At 42.9% G+C, this 23,433-nt stretch overlaps 1 protein-coding gene across 4 annotated transcripts in view; it reads left to right on the plus strand.

Annotated features, from left to right (window-relative positions):
• Window positions 1–23,433, plus strand: part of LOC131125304 (uncharacterized) — a 291,220-nt gene that overhangs the window by 243,893 nt on the left and 23,894 nt on the right. For all 4 annotated transcript variants that reach the window (XM_058066734.1, XM_058066733.1, XM_058066736.1 and 1 more), the window contains 3 exons: window positions 16,650–16,906; window positions 17,872–18,008; window positions 21,427–21,548. In XM_058066734.1, coding sequence (XP_057922717.1) covers window positions 16,650–16,906; window positions 17,872–18,008; window positions 21,427–21,548 — 516 coding nt within the window. The remainder of the gene's footprint in view (window positions 1–16,649; window positions 16,907–17,871; window positions 18,009–21,426; window positions 21,549–23,433) is intronic.

Below are 23,433 nucleotides of genomic sequence, written 5' to 3' on the forward strand. Positions count from 1 at the left end.
TAAAATCGGAATATGAGAAACCAAACAACAAATAAAGTTGGAAGAAAAAGTGATTTAATTTTAAATTAATTTAGTTATTGAATTACATAAAATGAAAAGGAAATAAATAAAAAAAATCTTAAATGCTTACATGCTAGGTTAATTAGCGACTCCAAATTGTCCATAGGTATGAATGTGAGTGTGAATGGTTGTTTGTCTATATGTGCCCTGTGATTGGCTGGCCACCAGTCCAGGGTGTACCCCGCCTCTCGCCCTCAGAAGACAGCTGGGATAGGCTCCAGCCCCTCTTGTGACCCTCGTGAGTATAAGCGGTAGAAAATGAATGAATGAATGAATGTCTAATTATGGAAACCCAGACTCAGAAACTGTATGTGTGTATGGGGGGGGGGACTATGGTAACTATGGCAACAGGGTGTGTTCTTACTCGCCAAGATGGCCTTGTAGGTCATGCGTCAATTCTTCTGTTGACGATAAGCCGTCAGACCTATTTCAGCAATTAATTACAACAGAAGGAAAATATTCCATTCCGATGTTATCCAGTTGTTTCTTTGCCAGTCGTGACACATAGTACCTCCAGTGTGTCTTTGGTCTTTCCCGGGGCGCCCTCCTTAAATTGGCATTCCCAGACCCCCTTAAATAGTTGGTACTACCAACTGGTGTTGGGGGGGTATTAGTATATATCCTGAGTAATAAGCTCTGTCCATGGTATCGCATGTATTAAGCCGGATAGTAATGATAAATCTCAACATATGTTATCACGCTTCTATTGCCAATGAATCCTGAAAGAGGTCAAATGCAAAAAATGAACTCCTTCCACACACAATTTTCCGATATCTGTTGTGGTGCCAAAACACAATTCCACGTGGGACATGTTCCATCGTTACCATTAACACAACTGCTTATTTGACTTAATAACATACGCAATCTACCTTCCTACCGCCGTCGACTGCAGACGCAGCAGACGTATCGAAAAAAAACACAGCATCTGCCCCCCTCAGCGAAGAGTATAGAATATAATGTGGATTATTTTTCATATTAAATGACATCCTATTACAGTAGTGGGCGGGGGGTATTTGGTACCTGGGCCTTCAGCAGGGAATTAATAACATAATCCACCATCACGCCACAATTATGCAAAGCATTAATAATATACACAAAAACAACAATTGTGGAATAATACCATTGTTATTAAACAAGAAACTAATTAACTCTTTATTTTTGAATTAGTGACATCATTTTCTGGTTTTTGTCATAAAGAATACAAGTGTATTAATATCTATTATTATCGAATATCGAGTGTATATCTGGAGATTGTGGGGTGATTTACAAAACAGCCAAGCTAACATACATTCATTCATTTTCTACCGCTTTTTCCTCGCGGGGGGTGCTGGAGCCTATCCCAGCTGTCTTCGAGCGGTACACCCTGGACTGGTGGCCAGCCAATCACAGGGCACATATAGACAAACAACCATTCACACTCACATTCATACCTATGGACAATTTGGAGTCGCTAATTAACCTAGCATGTTTTTGGAATGTGGGAGGAAACCGGAGTACCCGGAGAAAACCCATGAAACTCCACACAGAGATGGCAGAGGATGGAATTGAACTTGGGTCTCTTAGCTGTGAGGCCTGCGTGCTAACCACTCTCCACCGTGCAGCCCTGTTACATATCATTCATTTTCTACCGCTTTTCCTCACGAGGGTCGCGGGGGTGCTGGAGCCTATCCCAGCTGTCTTCGGGCGAGAGACGGGGTACACCCTGGACTGGTGGCCAGCCAATCACAGGGCACATATAGACAAACAACCATTCACACTCACATTCATACCTATGGACAATTTGGAGTCGCTAATTAACCTAGCATGTTTTTTTTTGGAATGTGGGAGGAAACCGGAGTACCCGGAGAAAACCCACACATGCACGGGGAGAACATGCTAACTCCACACAGAGATGGCCGAGGGTGGAATTGAACCCTGGTCAAAATAAATGTACGTTAAAATTGTAATTTACACATAAAAAAAAAAATCCAAGTAAAATGATGAAAACATTCATAAGCGGCTTTGGTTGCGATTAGTCAACATTTCAATAGAAAAATATTTCAGACAAACTCAAATGACTGAAGTATGAACAATATCCATATTTTGATTTGAGAATCTATCTCTTCAGAGCATGAAGAGCTGCTGTCGGAAGTATTAATATTTCAGTTTCCACACATCACTGCTTTGAATCAGGGTGTACCCCGCCTCTCGCCCGAAGACAACTGGGATAGGCTCCAGCACCCCACCACAACCCAAGCGTTAGAAAAGTAATGAATGATCTTCAGTAAGTTCAAATTCAAACAATCCAAACAGATTTTTCAAAACAGGACCTGACCCCTTCCCAAAAAAAAACTCTCTTGAAGAGAAGCAGAGACTTGGGAAGTAACATATGCAGGAAGAAAGAAATTGAAATTCCCCCCCCCCCCCCCCCCCCCCCCCCCGGGACTGATTGGAAAAAGAAGCGATGAATAAAAGTGGAGAAGATGAGAGGGACTGAAGGAGGGGAGCTAAAATGAGGTTCTGTGATGCAGCACGGGGACGGAGTGCCGTAACAAGGCGGTATGATTAAAATAAAACCATAGAAATGTGTCAGGATGGAAGGCGAAAAAGGTGGAAGGGGGAAATACTGCTGAATGAGTTACAGCATCCAATAATACACAAGTTCCGTCAGGCAAAAATGACACTGAGGTAGATTCATATAGTCAAACAACCATTCACACTCACAGGATTCAGGATGTACATTTAGGATTCATTCATTCACCCGCTTATCCTCACGAGGGCCACAGGGGTGCTGGAGCCTATCCCAGCTGTCTTCGGGGGAGAAGCGGGGTACACCCTGGACTGGTGGCCAGCCAATCACAGGGCACATATAGACAAACAACCATTCACACTCACATTCATACCTATGGACAATTTGGAGTCGCTAATTAACCTAGCATGTTTTTGGAATGTGGGAGGAAACCGGAGTACCCGGACGAAAACCCACGCATGCACGAGGAGGACATGCAGAGGGTGGAATCGAACTCGGGTCTTCTAGCTGCGTGGCCTTGTGCGCTAACCACTCGACCACCGTACAGCTCGGGTAATTCATTTTCTACCGCTTATCCTCACAAGGGTTGCGGAGGTGCTGGAGCCTATCCCAGCTGCCTTCAGGCAAGAGGCGGGGTACACCCTCGACTGGTGGCCAGCCAATCACAGGGCACATATAGACAAACAACCATTCACACTCACATTCATACCTATGGACAATTTGGAGTCGCTAATTAACCTAGCATGTTTTTGGAATGTGGAGAACCGGAGAAAACCCACTAGGAGAACATGGAAATTCCACACGGTGGAATCAAACTCGTGTCTCCTAGCTGTGAGGCCTGCGTGCTAACCACTCATCAAAACTATTACAAGTTCGCAGAGACAGCAGGACATTAAACCTGTGATTTTTGTGATAATCATGCCGAGAGCTGAACCAGGAATCACAAATTTGCATTGGTGTTCTTCCTGCAGCCTGCAATCAGGGTGAATTATTTTAATTATGTTAATCATTCACATAAGAAATTACATCTGATTGACAAAGGCACATCATAATAATGGATTTGGTTCACTGGAAACTGGATGGTTGGAGGTTCCACTCCGGCTGCCCTGATATACGGATGTTCAATTTAAAGGTCTTGCAGCTTGACAGGACATATTACCTTCTCGTGAGTTAACACTGCGGCGGCATCGTACTCTGTTTTGCTGCCGTTGGTGCTGTTCGACTCCACAAAGTGAAAAGACGGAGTAATACCAAATCAATCACAAGCTAGAGGACTGGACTTGAACACTTGAACACTTTACCCCAAACGCGCATCAAAAGAGTCTGAAATGTACTACCCGGAAGAGCCCCCACAAGGACTACAAATAACGATTATTTTTTTTTTAGTCGATTAATCTGAAGGTTGAGTAGGTCCACCTCTGGGTCTTGTTTACGGTTGATTGAAGGCAGGAGTCTACAGTAATGTGGTTGCAGTAACGACCTGTCCGTCTGGGTTCCTTCCCTCATAAACTGGAGGTTTCCACCAAATACTTTGTCTCCTCCGACTGGAGCTCAGAGTAGAGCCGCTGGCTCCTTTCATCGTGATGAGCTAATTGAGGCGGCGGCGTCCAGATGCCTCCTGGATGGCCTCCCTGGTGAGTTGTTCCAGGCACGCCCAGCCCACAGGAGGCCCCGGGGCTGAGGGATTATGTCTCACAGCCGGGCTGGGAACAGCTCCATGTCCCACTGGGTGGAACTGGAAGAGATGGCCGAGGGAGGGATGGAAAGTTTGGGACACCGTGACCCTGACACGGTTAAGTCAATAATTTGTGGTTTGTTCCATAACATTCATTCATTTATTTTATACCGCTTATCCTCATGAGGGTGGAATTGAGCTCGGATCTTCTAGCTGTGAGGCCTGCGTGCTAACCACTCGACCTCCGTGCAGCCCTGCTCCATAACATTCATTCATTCATTTTCTACTGCTTTTCCTCACAAGGGTCGCAGGGGTGCTGGAGCCTATCCCAGCTGTCTTCAGGCGAGTGGTGGGGTACACCCTGGACTGGTGGCCAGCCAATCACAGGGCACATATAGACAAACAACCATTCACACTACCTATGGACAATTTGGAGTCATGCAAACTCAACACAGAGATGACCAAGGGTGGAATTGAACTCGGGTCTCCTAGCTGTGAGGCCTGCGTGCTAACCACTCCATAACATATCAGCATTCATGATAGCAGATGGATGCTAGCGAGCTAACCAGTTAGCCTTGAATTTATTTCTTTTAAATCTAAGAAGCCAAAAAATGTACCACTTCCACACGGGTTGTGAAGAGAACCTTTTTCTATGTATGCAAAGTCATGGCTGACTTTGTGCAGTTTTGAGGTAAAGTGACCAAAATAGTACACACTATATATTGTATTTCAATATGTTTTGAGGAAAAATAGGCCCATAGTCTTCCACCAAACAGCCGCCATTTTTGAATGGATGACTAAGAAAATAAGCTAAGACCAAGAGTGCGTATGTGTGCATCCGTTTAGGTTGTGCTAATAGTGAGCCATGTGGTCCACATGTCAATTTGTGGTGTCGGGAGGTTGAACGTGGGGAATTTTAATGGCAGAACGAGATGATCTGTATCCCCCCCTCTGTAGAGAGGGATTTCCAAATTACAGTCATCCCTCGTTTATAGCGGTTTATGGTTCCAAACCCGCCCATGTTAAATGACCTTACGCAATGTAGGACTCAATGTTAATACATTGATTATTTTAATAGTATGTTTTTTTTTAACATTAGAGCCCTGTAGACATGAAATAGTAACACCACTATAGTCATCATTACATTCCACTTATGCCACATGGCAACTCTCGGACTGCAGATGGATGCTAGCGAGCTAACCAGTTAGCCTTGATTTTATTTCTTCTAAACTTAAGAAACCAAAAAATGTACCACTTCCACACGGGTTGGGAAGCGAAACTTTTTCTATGCATGTTGGTCACACCATGGCTGACTTTGTGCAGTTTTGTGGTAAAGTGACCAGAATAGTACACACCATAGTACACACTATATATTGTATTTCAATATGTTTTGAGTAAGAATAGGCCATAGTTTTCCACCAATTTCTGAATGAATGACTAAGAAGATAAGCTAACACCAAGAGTGCGTATGTGTGCATCCGTTTAGGTTGTGCTAATAGTGAGCCGTGTGGTCCACACGTCAATTTGTGGTGTCGGGAGGTTGAACGTGGGGAATTTTAACGGCAGAACGAGATGATCCGTATGCCCCCACTTCTCCGGAGATTTCCAAGCGGAACAATTTGTGTCGCCACACTGTTCGACCCTGACCTCTGTCAGTCACCTTACTGCTGTGGGCTGAATCTCTTCAACAGCCGATGTAAGATTACACACACACACATATACACACACATACACACACACATGTGGCGGATACAGAGAGCGGAGACAAGCACTGATAAACCTCAGGGAGATAAATACACACAGGCGCAATATGACACACTTGACCTTGGCGCTCCCTGTGTTGAAACAGAGATATGTGATGAGGTGAGATTGGTGGCTTAAGGATGATGTGCGCTTGTGTCAGGTGGGGGGAAAAAGCGGGACGGGTGGGGGTGTTAAAAGCAGATTAAGAGCGAAGGAGCTGAAGGATGAGGGATACGGCGAAAAAGAATGCAGGCAGGAACGAAGCTGGCAGATGAAGACGAGGCAGAGGATGCCTACGAGCAGACGGAGGAAGAGGAGACAGTCAAGCCATGGAAATGCCAGGCTTGGCCAGGGACCGAGGGAAAAAAAAAAAAAAAAAAAAAAGAAGGCGGGTCATTAAAATCCTGCAAGTCTGGCTGCCGGGCCGAAGCCGCCTGCTGCTTATCACTGCTTATTTACTGTCGGTCCCACAGAAACCCCCGGCAACCCAAAACATCTCTCTCTCTTTTTCGTTCGCTCGCTATTCTCCATCTATCTCTCCTCCCATTTGCCCTCGCCCCCCTACTGCCAACATCATTACTCCCTCCCTCTCTGACCGATCTGCCTACAAACATCCCGACTCTAAGACACGGAAGACATGAGCTTTAAACGCAAGCAGATGCAAACACAAACCGCCCCCTCCCCCCCGCCCCTGCATCTTTCCGGGCTCCCCTTGCTCCGCCGACTCATCCGCTCTGTTTTGTGTCCAGAGGCCATGTCAAGACAGTACGGATTGTTTGTCTGTGACTAAGCTCAATTCCCATAACCAGCAGTGCTGATAAATGCGGCATTTTATTTATTCCAAAATACATAATAATCTTTTTTTTTTTAACCCCATTTATTGATTTATTGAATCAATAAATGGGGTGGCACGGTGGTCTAGTGGTTAGTGCGCAGACCTCACAGCTAGGAGACCAGGGTTCAATTCCATCCTTGGCCATCTCTGTGTGGAGTTTGCATGTTCTCCCCGTGCATGCGTGGGTTTTTTTCCGGGTACTCCGGTTTCCTCCCACATTCCATAAACATGCTAGGTCGCCAGCCAATCACGGGGCACATATAGACAAACAACCATTCACACTCACATTCATACCTATGGACAATTTGGAGTCGCCAATTAACCTAGCATGTTTTTGGAATGTGGGAGGAAACCGGAAATTTTCCCATTGAAAATAATGTAAATCCACACTGCGCGCTAACCACTCGACCGCCATGTTGCACGTCATGTACTTTTGTAATGTTACGAACCACCCGTTGCCGTCCCAAAACGATTCAAATACTCCACTTTGTAACGGATTCTAACACATTGCATGTGCAGTGCAGAGACTCTCCGACCTCTGGATGACTTCTTTTTGCATCACACATGATGACACCGATGCGGGTTTACTACAACACGGTTTTAAGATTCCCCCTTCAAAGACCAGCAGGTGTCTATGCAAGAACCAATGAAAATGGGGTGCGGTTCCAGACAGTTCTCCTGATATCTGTCACCAATGTACCATAGAAAATACACAAACATGGTTTGTACCGTTTCACACATTCAGACGGGATTTGTGTACCAAAACATGGTATGGAAACGCGAGCTAATGAGTCACAAGCTGCCGTTGGAGAAAGTTGGAGAAACTTGGAGAAACTTGAAATTACCTGAAGTAATTAGCTAGATTTAAATAAAATTTTTAATTATTTTAAGTTGAGTCAACTTGGATTTTTTTTTTTTACAGTGTGTGTGCTTTGAGATTTCTGTCAAAATCATTAAAAATGGCCGGTCGGGATATCTTAAAAAAAAAGAAAAAATGAATTAAGGGTTAATTTTTGATGAACGAGGGGGCGAAAGAACAATGCTTTTGCGAATTCTAATGAGATGAAAGTAATTAACCGGTACATCCCCATCTTGGTAGAGCCCAACCTGCTGCACATTCCACTCATCCACATGAGAAGGCGGTGCTGAAGAGCCCAGCTCAGTCAAGTGCAATTGCAAAAGGAGAGGAGTTATGCTAATTCTTCAATTACCTTCCGCTAATGCATGCGACCTTGTTCATGTGCTCCAAACTCAATTTGCTGCAGTATTTATATTCATTAACATCTCTGTGTATTCAATAAATCAATAATAAAAAAAAAGATTATTATGTATTTGGAATAAATAAAATGACGCATTTATCAGCATCTAACAGTACGACTGGTTATGGGAATTGAGCTTAGTCACAGACAAACAATGACATGGCCTCTGGACACAAAACAGAGCGGATGAGTCGGCGGAGCGAGGGGAGCCCGGAAAGATGCGGGGGTTCTCTTCACAACCCGTGTGGAAGTGGTACGTTTTTGGAATCGTTTTGGGATGTCAAGGGTGATTCGTAACATTACAAAAGTACATGACGTGCTACACGGTGGTCGAGTGGTTAGTGCGCAGTGTGGATCTCCATTATTTTCAATGGGAGAATTTGCTTTGGTTAGAGTCCGTTTTGGTTTTAATGATTGATTGATGATGTTAACCAAGGTACCATTGCAACACTTTTTTACATCACTGTATGTGAGGCGGGGCTGAACGGCGGTCGAGTGGTTAGCGCGCAGACCTCACAGCTAGGAGACCCAAGTTCAATTCCACCCTCCAGCATCTCTACGTATGTGGAGTTTGCATGTTCTCCCCGTGCATGCGTGGGTTTTCTCCGGGTACTCCGGTTTCCTCCAACATTCTAAAAACATGCTAACCATGCTAGGTTAATTGGCGACTCCAAATTGTCCATAGCCTGCAGCTGTTAAATCTGACGTGCTTAAATTGCTGCGACTTTTGGTTTAGCATACGGACCAACATCTGAACCAGTCAGCTGTGAAAAGTCGGGATTTAGTCAGGATTTATGGGGGGTGGCTTCCAATTCCTGAAAACTGATATCAAGATTTTGTATATTTTGTATTCCCGTCCTAGCGCTCACTGATAAGCAAATTGAGACGTGGATGATGTGCTTGGACTTAATGCAGATGCACAAAAATTAAAGTCCATTTGATCTTAAGTAGCACAAGCCTCACAGCTAGGAGACCCGAGTTCGAGTCCACCCTCGGCCATCTCTGTGTGGAGTTTGCATGTTCTTCTCCGGGTACTCCGGTTTCCTCCCACATTCCAAAAACATGCTAGGTTAATTAGTGACTCCAAATTGTCCATAGGTATGAATGTGAGTGTGAATGGTTGTTTGTCTATATGTGCCCTGTGATTGGCTGGCCACCAGTCCAGGGTGTACCCCGCCTCTCGCCCGAAGACAGCTGGGATAGGCTCCAGCACTCCCCGCGACCCTTGTGATTAAAAACGGTAGAAAATGAATGAATTTATGAATTATTACCAACCAATATTGATTTCTACATTTTCCATAAGCAATTTAGACACTAATATATAACCTGCAAGGCATGCTGGGTAACATCATGTTCCAGAAGGGTGTGCATAGGCTACCCAGCACGCCTTTGCGGGTTATATATTAGTGCAACAATGGACAGACATCCTGACCAGATGCCTGAGCCACCTCATCTACTAGCGGGGGAGCAGCTCTTCTTCTCCGAGTTTCTCCAGCGCTTTTCATCGTATCTCAAAATAAGATCCCAGCCATCTTACGGGCGGAAACTCATTTCGGCCACTTGTTCCTTTGATCTTCCGGTCAGTACCCAAAGCTGGAGGATTGTAGCTCGACCGCTAAATTGAGAGCTTTGCTAACATTGTGTTTAAGAAGCATGGCAGCAGTAGTGGTGTTTCATAACTAAGTCTCGATGCCACCCGGGGGGCACAATTATGGAGTCATCAAAATCGCATCAACTTCTGAAGTCATCAGCGACGAGGGCCGACGTTCTTGATGATAACGATCATGCTTTGCAGGTGTAATAGGTATTTGTTCCCAGTGGGAACCAGAACCACTCATGCCCCCTTTGTTCAGACCGTACTCCCTATCTAACTGGGTACTATGGGGTGCTATTAGTAGTACCAGCCAAAGTTAATAACATATACGTGACATTATTCTCTACTGGTTGCACATTTTGATTTTGATGTTGACCTTTTCCTCCGATTTTGGTTCAACATTTGCAATCAGTGCCCCTTATAGTCCCTTAATATAGCCCCAGTAAGCGTTAGGTAATTAGTACATTATATATAAGTAATTGAAATGACACTTATGTATATATAAGTGACACTTTTGCGTCCTGTCGCGTTCAAGGACCGCCGAACAAAGTGAGAAATGTCAATGCTTGACCCAAAAACATTATTAGTGAAGCATAAATATTTTTTAAAAATAACAGTATTGAATGTATGCTGTACATTTTACTTTAGTATTTATGAATTATGGCTGCACGGCGGTCAAGTGGTTAGCGTACAGACTTCACAGCTAGGAGACCAGGGTTCAATTCCACCCTCTGTGTGGAGTTTGCATGTTCTCCTTGTGCATGTGTGGGTTTGCTCCGGTTTCCTCTCACATTCCAAAAACATGCTAGGCTAATTAGCGACTCCAAATTGTCCATAGGTATGAATGTGAATGTGAATGGTTGTTTGTCTATATGTGCCCTGTGATTGGCTGGCCACCAGTCCAGGGTGTACCCCACCTCTCGCCCGAAGACAGCTGGGATAGGATCCAGCACCCCCCGTGACCCTCGTGAGGATAAGCGGTACAAAATGAATGAATGGATATAACATATTCAGGACTGCAGCAAAGAGACCCGAGTTCGATTCCCCTTGTGTGCATGTCTGTGTGGAGTTTGCATGTTCTCCCCCTGCGTGGGTTTCCTCCCTCCCCCATTCCAAAAACATGCTAGGTTAATTAGCGACTCCAAATTGTCCATAGGTATGAATGTGAGTGTGAATGGTTGTTTGTCTATATGTGCCCTGTGATTGGCTGGCCACCAGTCCAGGGTGTACCCCGCCTCTCGCCCGAAGACAGCTGGGATAGGCTCCAGCACTCCCCACGACCCTCGTGAGGAAAAGCGGTAGAAAATGAATGAATGAATGAATGAATTTAGACACTAATATATAACCTGCAAGGTATGCTGGGTAACATCATGTTCCAGAAGGTTGTGCATAGGCTTCCCAGCTGGCTTTGCGGGTTACATATTAGTGCACAATAGTATTGTTTTGAATGTATATTATTGTCTATTGGCGTCTATTGTATGTTTTAATTATTTATACGCTCTTTAGGTTGCCTTTTTTTTGTCATACCTGAGGGAGCAGCCATCTTGTACATGTGTCAGTTTGCGGTTATTATTTCCATCGCCTCGCACTTAAAAACGTCTGTCTAATCCCCAGTCACAAGCCAGCAGCACATCCAGGATTATCTATGTTTGTTTCCTGACGAGGAGGAGAGATTGCGTTAATATCTGCAAAGGGAAAAAAAAAAGCAAAAAAGAAAAAAAAAGAGAGCACGCAATGTCTTGGTCATGAGTTGAAAAAACGGGCTACATTTGAGGGTGAAATAAGACAAAGACGCACGAGAGGGAGAAGAAAGTCAAAAAAGGGAGATTAAGACTTAAGACGAGGCTTTGTTTCTTTCAACCCCTTGCAGTTGTGCTGCTCGACAGAAACGTCCAAAGCGCTTGTCATCTGAACAAACGAGATGTATGATTTTGATTTGGAACGCTCCAAAAAATACAAAAGAACCCAAGCAAGGACAGCAGGACAGCAGGACACACACATAATAACCATAATAAGTGGAGCTGTCCATGGTACTCACATTCTGTCCTATGTTCAGATGGACATTAGCTCTTTTATTACATCATTTATTATAATAAAGACAGCAACACTGGGGGGTTGGGGGGGTCGGTGGGGGGCGCACCTTGTGATACTACACTTTGCAGTCAAACGCAAACGCTCTTAAGTGAGCAGGTTCACCTCTTGGGTTAGCCCCAGTGGAGGCGTACATGATGTTTCATTAGCCGGTTGTGAAGGCGGGCCAATTAATTTCTGCTAACTGTGAGAGGCATTTAAGTGGTAATTATGGTCCAGTCAACTTCAATTCAGAAAGTGCATATGAAAAAAAAAATATTATTATATTATATTACAGCACATGATGGAATATGTATTTATTTGTATTGTACAGTCTGACATGTTACTGGTTACTTTAACCAAAATAGTAATTGAATTGGTAACAGAAATTTGGAAATTAGAATGCATTATATGAGGGGTGGGCAAACTATGACCCGAGGGCCACATGTGGCGCACCAAGCGTTTGAATCCGGCCCGCCAGTTGCTTTCTAAGTATTTCAACTTTGAACATACAAACTGGCAACATGACTTGTCTTATTTAGTAAAAAAAAAAAAAAAATTGATGTGGATTTACATTATTTTCAATGGGAGAATTTGTTTTGGTTTTCATGACTGATTGTTGATGTTAACCAAGGTACCATTGCAACACTTTTTTTTACATCGCTGTATGTGAGGTGGGGCTGCACGGCGGTCGAGTGGTTAGCGTGCAGGCCTCACAGCTCGGAGACCCGAGTTCAATTCCACCCTCAGCCATCTCTGTGTGGAGTTTGCATGTTCTCCCCCGTGCATGCGTGGGTTTTCTCTGGGTACTCCGGTTTCCTCCAACATTCTAAAAACATGCTAACCATGCTAGGTTAATTGGCGACTCCAAATTGTCCATAGCCTGCAGCTGTTAAGTCTGACATGCTGTTAAATTGCAGCAACTTTTGGTTTAGCATACGGACCAACATCTGAACCGGTCAGCTGTGAGAAGTCGGGATTTAGTCAGGATTTTCGGGGGGTGGCTTCCAAATCCTGAAAACTGATATCAAGATTTTGTATATTTTGTATTCCCGTCCTAGCGCTCACTGATTAGCAAATTGAGACGTGGATGATGTGCTTGGACTTAATGTAGATGCACAAAAATTAAGTCCATTTGATTTAAGTAGCGCAGGTCTCGCAGCTAGGAGACCCGAGTTCGATTCCACCCTCGGCCATCTCTGTGTGGAGTTTGCATGTTCTCCCCGTGCATGCGTGGGTTTTCTCCGGGTACTACGGTTTCCTCCCACATTCCAAAAACATGCTAGGTTAATTAGCGACTCCAAATTGTCCATAGGTATGAATGTGAGTGTGAATGGTTGTTTGTCTGTATGTGCCCTGTGATAGTATGTGATATATTTGCTTACTTTAAAACTTTTTATTCACGTATATTATCATTTTTTCCCTGAGCTAATTTTCCCCAAAAAATCTTTATTTTGTTCTGTTTGTTTGTCAAAATATTATGAATTTTTTTAATTTTTCTTTCAACACTACGCACCTAAAATTATGTTACTTTTCTTTGTAAAGTTATGACTTTATTCTTGAAAATTCAAATTTATATTTTGACTTTATGGCAGTTTTTTTTTCCATTTTCCAACAATTTCAACACTTTTTTTTTTACATTTTCTTCTTTATTCCCATAATAGTTTGACTTTATTTGCCTTTGACTTTATACATTTTTATTTATTACAAAAACATGCTAGGTTAATTGGTGACTGTGATTGGCTAGCTACCAGTCCAGGGTGTACCCCGCCTCTCTGCCTCAGAAGACAGCTGGGATAGGCTCCAGCACCCCCTGCAACCCTCGTGATTATAAGCGGTAGAAAATGAATGAATGAGTTTGATGTGGTCTGATGTTTAAAGTGCTCCTAAAAAAACTGACATGAGAACATAAACTGATATTATAACACTTTTACACATAAAATTATAAGGAAAATTATAAGCATAAAATACTGTGTGGTCCCCCCAGATAATTTTGTTAACTCAATGCGGCCTATGAGTCAAAATATTTGCCCACACCTGCATTAGATAGTGTTGCTCTAGGAATTCTGTGGGAAAATACTCAGTGAAAAAAAAGAGTGGGCATCAGTGGGCGGGTGATGGAGTGCGTGGTAAGTGACACCTTTCCTCCTCCTGATTTCTTATTTCTCCCTGAAATGGGAGCTCGATTCGAGAACTTTTTATTTCCCACTGCAACACACACCAACCTACACACATCATCTCTCTCTCTCTCCGTCTATTATATTTGTTTTTTTTTTCCTGCCGGGATATCCCTACAATTACCGTTCTCGCTTTCAATGCAACATTTCTTATTCTCTTGCTAAAACTGCTGACTTCCTGCGGAGCACTTTGCTGAGGTTTACATAGAAGGCAGACGAGGGTGGGAGGGGGGGGGGGGTAGAAAACAAGACCTCAAAAATGAATAAGAGGGAGGATTTCAATATTCCCACTGAGGCTGGAATCTGCAGAAGGATTTTTTTTTTTTTTCGACTTCAATCTGACAGCAAATATTCTGCAAAGCCTAGAGAGGCCTATTTTTCTGCTGTCCAACATGCTTTTCACTGCCACTCACACTCTGATGATTTATGTGGACTTATACTTTAAGAGCAGACGCACTGATGAAAGATCTAAGGGGAACACTCTTGGCCGCACATAGACACACAAAAAACCCTCATTAATGTGGAACCCCCAAACCATAGAAATGGTCTATTTGTCTGGTCTCCGTATCTAACAAGCTGCTCTGCAAAGATGATCAGAGCTTACAGATTGTTGCTTCACATGGAAGGCACACAGTCAACATAATATCTCATAAACTGGATCTAAGAACTAATATGCAGTAATGGGCACCAGTGGCGTCATTAAAATATTCTTAAGCCCACCTAAATAATTTGATATTTTCTATTGATTTTTATTTATTTTTAATAGATTTTTTTATTTATTTTTTCACAAAAAAAAATCTCAAATTTCAAATTTCATATATAATAGGGAAAAAGCAGGCTAATAAGCAAGCCAATAAGCAGGCTAATACTAGCCTACTAGTAGTAGTCATAATCAGAAGAAGAAGAAGAATATTCATTCATTTTCTACCGCTTTTTCCTCACGAGGGTCGCAGGAGTTGCTGGAGCCTATCCCAGCTGTCTTCGGGCGAGAGGCGGGGTACATCCTGGACTGGTCGATAGTAATAATAATAATAGGCTAATTAATAATATTCATTCATTTTCGACCGCTTATCCTCACAAGGGTCGTGGGGGTGCTGGAGCCTATTCCAGCTATCTTTAGACGAGAGGCGGGGTACACCCTGGACTGGTCGATAGTAATAATAATTCATTTATTCATTTTCTACCGCTTATCCTTAAGAGGGTCGTGGGGGTGCTGGAGCCTATCCCAACTATTTTTGGGCAAGAGGCGGGGTACACCCTGGACTGGTCGATAGTAATAATAATAATAGTCTAATTAATAATATTCATTCATTCATTCATTCATTCATTTTCTACCGCTTATCCTCATGAGGGTCGCAGAGGTTGCTGGAGCCTATCCCAGCTGTCTTCCGGCGAGAGGCGGGGTACACCCTGGACTGGTCGATAGTAATGATAATAATAGTCTAATTAATAATATTCATTCATTCATTCATTTTCTACCGCTTATCCTCACAAGGGTCGCGGGGGTGCTGGAGCCTATCCCAGCTATTTTTGGGCAAGAGGCGGGGTACACCCTGGACTGGTCGATAGTAATAATAATAAGAGGCTAATTAATAATATTCATTCATTTTCTACCACTTATCCTCACGAGGGTCGCGGGGAGGCTGGAGCCTATCCCAGCTATTTTTGGGCGAGAGGTGGGGTACACCCTGGACTGGTCGATAGTAATAATAATAATAATAATAATAATAATAATAATAATAATACATTTTATTTGTATAGCGCTTTTCAAGATACTCAAAGACACTTTACAAAAGAATGAAGTTGAATAGAGCAAGTAAACAGAATAAAAGACACACCAAAATACAACATTCATTGGTTAGTACACAGTTAAAAAAAAGCGGGGGCGGGGCACAGCAGTCAGATATAGAAGGTTAGACATTAAAAACAGATTTAAAGAGGTGGGTTTAATTAAGGGGGGGCTAATTAATAATATTCATTCATTCATTTTCTACCACTTATCCTCACGAGGGTCGTGGGGGTGCTGGAGCCTATCCCAGCTATTTTTGGGCAAGAGGCGGGGTACACCCTGGACTGGTCGATAGTAATAATAATAAGAGGCTAATTAATAATATTCATTAATTTTCTACCACTTATCCTCACGAGGGTCGTGGGGGTGCTGGAGCCTATCCCAGCTATTTTTGGGCGAGAGGCGGTTTACACCCTGGACTGGTCGATAGTAATAATAATCATAATAGGTTAATTAATAATATGCATTAATTTATTCATTTTCTACCACTTATCCTCACAAGGGTTGCTGGAGCCTATCCCAGCTGTCAACAAGCAGATTGTTGCAGAACAATTTAAATCCAGAAGTAAACATAACCTACTTTGCTGGGGTCCTGCTGAAAGCTACACCTCAAATAGAGCACTGGAATGTTAGCGGATGTCGGAGAGAATCCCTCTCATCCAAGACCCTGACCAGGATAAGCAATGGATCCGGATAAATGGATGGAAAAATAGTGGTCTGACTTGATTATGTGTTCTTCCAGACAACACGCAGGGTTACAATACTCTTTTTTTTTTTTCCCAAAGCCGATACTTCATGAGATCACAATACCTCCTCAAATCCCTTTTCTCCGCTTTTCATCTACAAACAAACATTTGCAGCGTTTGGCTGCTTAAAAGATTTCCGCTTTTCACCGTTGGAATTACTGATTCAATTTGTTACCCTTGTCTTTTTCCCAGGCTGTCGATTATGAAAGCCGAAGCTCCTACTCCTTCTCCGTGGAGGTCCTCAACCCCACCGTGGACCCTCGCTTCTTGCGTCGAGGACCCTTTAAAGACCGGGCATCGATCAGAGTTGCCGTGTTGGATGCAGACGAACCACCGAGGTTCTCCCGGGCGCGCTACCACATGGATGTGTCGGAAAACTGCCCTCCGGCCTGCACCGTGGGCCGAGTCAGCGCCGTAGACCCGGATACCGGTCTGACCAATAATATCAGGTATAGCATACAGCACATGTTAAACAATTTGCAAAGTGTCCACATTGAAACAATATAAACAATACAATGCACCAGCAATGCGGCGCAGTGAAAAGATGTGCTGATTTTCAGGCACATTTGTAAGTCAGTGATGTTTAGCTTTTGGTATTACAGCTAAACAAATTACTTAAGCTAACCAAAGCCCCCTGACTGTTCCCCGAAACAAAAAAAAATGTTCTCCCGGGCGCGCTACCACATGGATGTGTCTGAAAACTGTCCTCCGGTCTACACCGTGGGCCGAGTCAGCGCCGTAGACCCGGATACCGGTCTCACCAATAATATCAGGTATAGCATACAGCACATATTATACAATATGCAAAGCGTCGCTTATAGAAAAACAATATAAACAATACAATGCACCGGGAATGCGGCACAGCGAAAAGATGTGCTGATTTTCAGGCACATTTGTAAGTCAGTGATGTTTAGCTTTTGGTATTACAGCTAAACAAATTACTTAAGCTAACCAAAGCCCACTCAGTGTTCCCCTGGGCCAAAAAAAAAAAAAAAGCAACCACTGAAGCTTGCAACAACTCCTTTGTTGCGGAAGGTTGCTCCAATGGTTTTTGAGGAGGGTAGGCGGTAATTTGTCTGCAAGGAAACCAAATTATGTTCCAATTAGCATAGGCAACAGTAGTCAGAGCGAGCGTGTGGGGAGGAATGATAGTTGATATATCAAAAGCGATATTCAAATTGTCTGCAGCACTTCAAAAAGAGCCCCTTATCATCTTTGATAATCTTGCCTATATTAATTCTTTGGCTATTCGACTGCAGACTTTCTTATCACTCGCTCACACACTTGTGCCCCGTTTTCTTCTTTTTTTTTTCCCTTTAACTTCATTCTTTTATTGTACTTGAACCTCTGCATGCCCCTCTTTTTCACTGCTTTACCTTCTATAGCACGACTTTTTTCACTATCTCTTTCCCAGGTTCTCCATCGACCCGCAGTCGGACCCGGAGGCTTTATTCCGTATCACGCCGGACTCCGGCCTCATCACGACAGCGATGGAATTAGATCGGGAACGTGAGCAATGGCACAACATTACTGTCATCGCCACCCAAAGAGGTTAGAAGTCAACATTTTTTGCGTGTGTGGCTTCACACTGATGCATCATTAGAGCCGCATGTTGAGCAATGAAGCCATCATTCATTCCACAGCTCACCCCTTGCACCCCAATCATCAGCATGTGGGGGGGGTGGGCTGTAAGAGGTTTAAGCAGTGTAAACTCCAAATTATACGCTCACCAAAAGGCACGGTTTCCTTTGTGTGCTGCCCGTTGACTAAGCCGCTTAGCGTCGGAGCCAGCCAACGGACTGGAAGTGTCACAAATGCGGCGTTCCAACATTCCGAATGATCAATATAATGTGACCTCGGAGCAATACTGGGACAGCGGGGTCAGGGCTTTTATTTCGGCTAAGAACTTTTGGGGTTTGACACCAAAAGATGAGGATGTACTGCAACATGTGATTGACAGGTGCTTATTCACTCAATACATAGCACTGGATTGGCCGTAGGATCGGTTCTACCTGTGGAGCCTGAATTTAGACGTGAAAACAACATGAAAACCAGAGAACTGATTAGAAGTATTGCACAAACAGACCCCTGTACCCATGAAATTATATAAAATAATAATATACTTGGCTGGACAGTGGACGAGTGGTTAGCATGCAGGCCACACAGCTAGGAGACCCGAGTTTGATTCCACCCTCGGCCATCTCTGTGTGGAGTTTGCATGTTCTCCCCCGTGCATGCATGGGTTTTCTCCAGGTACTCCGGTTTCCTCCCATGAAATTATACAAAATAATAATATACTTGGCTGGACAGTGGTCGAGTGGTTAGCATGCAGGCCACAAAGCTAGTAGACCCGAGTTCGATTCCACTCTCAGCCATCTTTGTGTGGAGTTTGCATGTTCTCCCCCGTGCATGCATGGGTTTTCTCCAGGTACTCCGGTTTCCTCCCATGAAATTCTATAAAATAATAATATACTTGGCTGGACAGTGGTCGAGTGGTTAGCATGCAGGCCACAAAGCTAGTAGACCCGAGTTCGATTCCACCCTCGGCCATCTCTGTGTGGAGTTTGCATGTTCTCGGCGTTCATGCGTGGGTTTTCTCCGGGTACTCCGGTTTCCTCCCACATTCCAAAAACATGCTAGGTTAATTAGCGACTCCAAATTGTCCATAGTTATGAATGTGAGTGTGAATGGTTGTTTGTCTATATGTGCCCTGTGATTGGCTGGCCACCAGTCCAAGGTGTACCCCGCCTCTCGCCCAAAGACAGCTGGGATAGACTCCAGCCCCCCCCCCCCCCCCCCCGCAACCCTCGTGAGGAAAAGCGGTATAAAATTAGCATTAGCATTAGCAACCTAGCATGTTTTTGGAATGTGAGAGGAAACCGGAGTACTCGGAGAAAACCCACGCATGCACGGGGAGAACATGCAAACTCCACACAGAGATGGCAGAGGGTGGAATCGAACTCGGGTCTACTAGCAGTTATCGTTTAATTGCATACTTGATTAATCACCGATTAATTGTTGCAGCTCCATTTGTGATACAAAAACAGACCAATTGCAGGAGTCAACTCCACATACCCAATTCACTTCCTTTCAATACCGCCACCACCCACAGCAATTCATCAGTCATATGGGCTGATTAGCATTAGTAACCTAGCATGTTTTTGGAATGTGGGAGGGAACGTGAGTACCCGGAGAAAACCCACACATGGCCGAGGGTGGAATTGAACTTGGGTCTCCCAGCTGTGAGGTCTTCACGCTAACCACTCGACCACCGTGCAGCCCCTATTTACATTTTAACTAAAAAAAAAAACAGTTATCATTTAATTGCATACTTGATTAATCACCGATTAATTGTTGCAGCTCCATTTGTGATACAAAAACAGACAAATTGCAGGAGTCAACTCCACAATCCATCAGTCATATGGGCTGATTAGCATTAGCATCCTAGCATGTTTTTGGAATGTGGGAGGAAACCGGAGTACACCGGAGAAAACCCACGCATGGCCGAGGGTGGAATTGAACCCGGGTCTCCCAGTTATGAGGTCTGCACGCTAACCACTCGACCACCGCAGCCCTTATTTACATTTTAACTAAAAAAAACATTCATTCATTTTCTACCGATTTTTCCTCATGAGGGTCGCGGGGGATGCTGGAGCCTATCCCAGCTGTCTATGGGCGAGAGGCGGGGTACACCCTGGACTAGTGGCCAGCCAATCACAGGGCACATCTAGACAAACAACCATTCACACTCACATTCATACCTATGGACAATTTGGAGTCGCTAATTAGCATTAGCAACCTAGCATGTTTTTGGAATGTGGGAGGAAACCGGAGTCCCTGTAGAAAACCCACGCATAGCCGAGGGTGGAATTAAACCCGGGTCTCCCAGTTATGAGGTCTGCACGCTAACCACTCGTCCACCGTGCAGCCCCTATTTACATTTTAACTAAAAAAAACAGTTATCATTTAATTGCATAATTGCATACTTGATTAATCACCGATTAATTGTTGCAGCTCCATTTGTGATACAAAAACACACCAATTGCAGAAGTCAACTCCACATACCCAATTCAATTCCTTTCAATACCGCCACCGCCCACAGCAATCCATCAGTCATATGGGCTGATATCTCCAAGAAAGCAACGTTTTTTCCAGTCAATTTCCGCGCCACAGAGAGTTAATCCTCCCTTTAAATGTACTCCGGGTCGGTCGTGGCAGAGGTGTTGACACAGCAGCACACCGGCTGTCTGTCTTCAATAATGAGCTCCGTCTAATAAACAGTCTGTTTGGAGGTGTGTTGACATACGGGCACAGCATGTATCTCAATGGCGGCCACAGGGAAAGACAGCTCATCTCGTCGCATTAAAGCCAGGGATTATTTTCCGGAATGGGAAAAAAACAGTAGCAGAATGCTGTGTGTGTGTATATACCCTGTATGTATATACGTATATATCCATCTGTATGGATACTATATGCTGTTGAAGTAGGATTATGTCCGAGTCGGGGGAACATGGCCGGTGAATGTGGAAGAGCCCACACGTTTCAAGCGTGGCCGTGGGAGCGTATTCAAGTGTGTCAATCCGAGTGAATGAGCTACAGAAGAGCCTCTGCAAATCCGTTTGAACTACACCCGTCTGTAACCGCATGCAGATTGACTGTCCTCAAACACACCACACACACACTTGATGTGCAAAGGAAACATCCAACATTTTCCGGCCGCAGCAACTTGATATTCAGCAAACTGCGCTCCCGCGCTAATGGGATCTGAGCGCTCACGTTTTGGATTAAACGCTAAAACGCTCCGGTTTACCCACAAGAACAATCGAGTCAATTTAACGGAGGGCGCAGCGCACCTTTGTGCACATTTGCAACGTTTTATTGCAAGCGGGAACGCTGCTCGTAGAATTTTAATATTTGTGTGGATTTTGGGGTTGTAAACAGTCGCCGTCTCTCTCCCATGGCTTTGCAGACAACCCCAGCCAGGTGTCAAGGGTCGTGGTGGCGGTAGAGACGTTGGACCTTAACGACAACGCTCCCGAGCTGGACAGGCAGTACACAACGGCCATGTGTGACTCAGCCGCCATCGGGCAGGTCAGTTGTTTGTGTTTGTGTTCGAGTCTAGGAACTTTGGATGGGGCGAGTTCTTTTCAAGGATCCTGGTGACTTTGAGGGTATCAGTGGTGGACCTTTGTATTTTGTTGGTGTTCTTCCATCTGATTGGGTTGCACCGATAGAAATAAAGAACACCGAAATAAATGAAAATTATTTTCTCAGAAAATTAAAGATTTTTTTTCAATTTTTCCAACTATTTAAACACTCATCTTTTCGTAATTATGACTTATGTAATTCAATAACTAAATAACCAAAACAAATGAAACTTTGACTATTTTCTCAGAAAATTCAAGATTTTTTTTCAATTTTTCCAACTATTTAAACACTCATGTTCTTGTAATTATGACTGGTGTAATTCAATAATTAAATAAATGAAATTTTGACTATTTTCTCAGAAAATTACAGATTTTTTTTCAATTTTTTCAACTACTTAAACACTCATATTCTTGTAATTATGACTTATGTAATTCAATAACTAAATAACCAAAATAAATGAAACTTTGACTATTTTCTCAGAAAATTAAAGATTTTTTTTTTAATTTTTCCAACTATTTAAACACTCATCTTCTCGTGATTATGACTTATGTAATTCAATAACTAAATAACCAAAATAAATTTAACTTTGACTATTTTCTCTAGTAATTAAAGATTAAAAAAATAATTCCAATGACTTACACACTCATATTCTTGTAAATATGACTTGTTAATTCAATAACTAAATAACCAAAATAAATGAAACTTTGACTATTTTCTCAGGAAATGAAAGATTTTTAAAATATTTTTTCAACTATTTAAACACTCATCTTCTCATAATTATGACTTATGTAATTCAATAACTAAATAACTAAAATAAATTAAACTTTGACTATTTTCTTTAATAATTAAAGATTAAAAAAAAAATTCCAACTACTTAAACACTCATATTCTAGTAATTATGATTTATGTAATTCAATAACTAAATTAATTTAAAAGTAAATAACTTTTTCTTCCAACTTTATTTGTTGTTTGGTTTCTCATATTCTGATTTTAGTTAGATGCATGGGGAGAACATGCAAACTCCACCAAGGGTGGAATTGAACCCTGGTCTCCTAGCTGTGAGGTCTCCGCACTAACCACTCATCCACCGTGCAGCCCCCTAATAATATTGCGATCATCATTTTGCCTATATCTTGTAAAATTACTACAGATTTTTCCTTCTTTTCTTTTTTAATTGTTTTTAGTAATGTGCCGTGGGACCATAAAAAAAAATCAGCGAGCCGCAAATGGCTCCCGAGCTGTATTTGCACTCCCCTGTGTTAATTTCATGCAAAATTAGAATCATAAAAAAAGACCGCTATTTATAAATATGTATTTTAATAGATGCATGATGCACACAATGATCAAACCAATATGGGAACAGCAAGGAATTCCAAAGGAAACCTGCGTGTACTTGTCTTGTCACATGTCGAGTACATTTCTTTATAACCGTGGTGACATCTCATTAAAACGTGTACTTGAAAGCAACTTCCACTGATGTGTCACGGAATATAAAGCTGTGACTTGAGCAGTATGGGACGCGTATGAGTGCACTATGGTATATGAGTCCTCCATGGTTTATTACCATGGTTTATTATCAGGGCTTTCCACAGTTTAATTATGCTAACGCTTCATCTTACACGTTTGTCCCTCATTTCCGACTTCTGCCGGAATATGTTATTTGGGATCATACCAGATGAAGTTTTTTTTTTAATGAGGAAATTTAAGGGAAGAAAGGAAAAATATAGGAGAAGGAAGCACTAAAACTGTTATTTTATTTTATTATATATTTTTTTATAATTTTTATTTTAATTTTATTAAATATTTTTTATTTGATTTTTTTTAATAG

The sequence above is a fragment of the Doryrhamphus excisus genome, chromosome 3 (assembly GCF_030265055.1).
Source record: "Doryrhamphus excisus isolate RoL2022-K1 chromosome 3, RoL_Dexc_1.0, whole genome shotgun sequence".
Taxonomy (NCBI): domain Eukaryota; kingdom Metazoa; phylum Chordata; class Actinopteri; order Syngnathiformes; family Syngnathidae; genus Doryrhamphus; species Doryrhamphus excisus.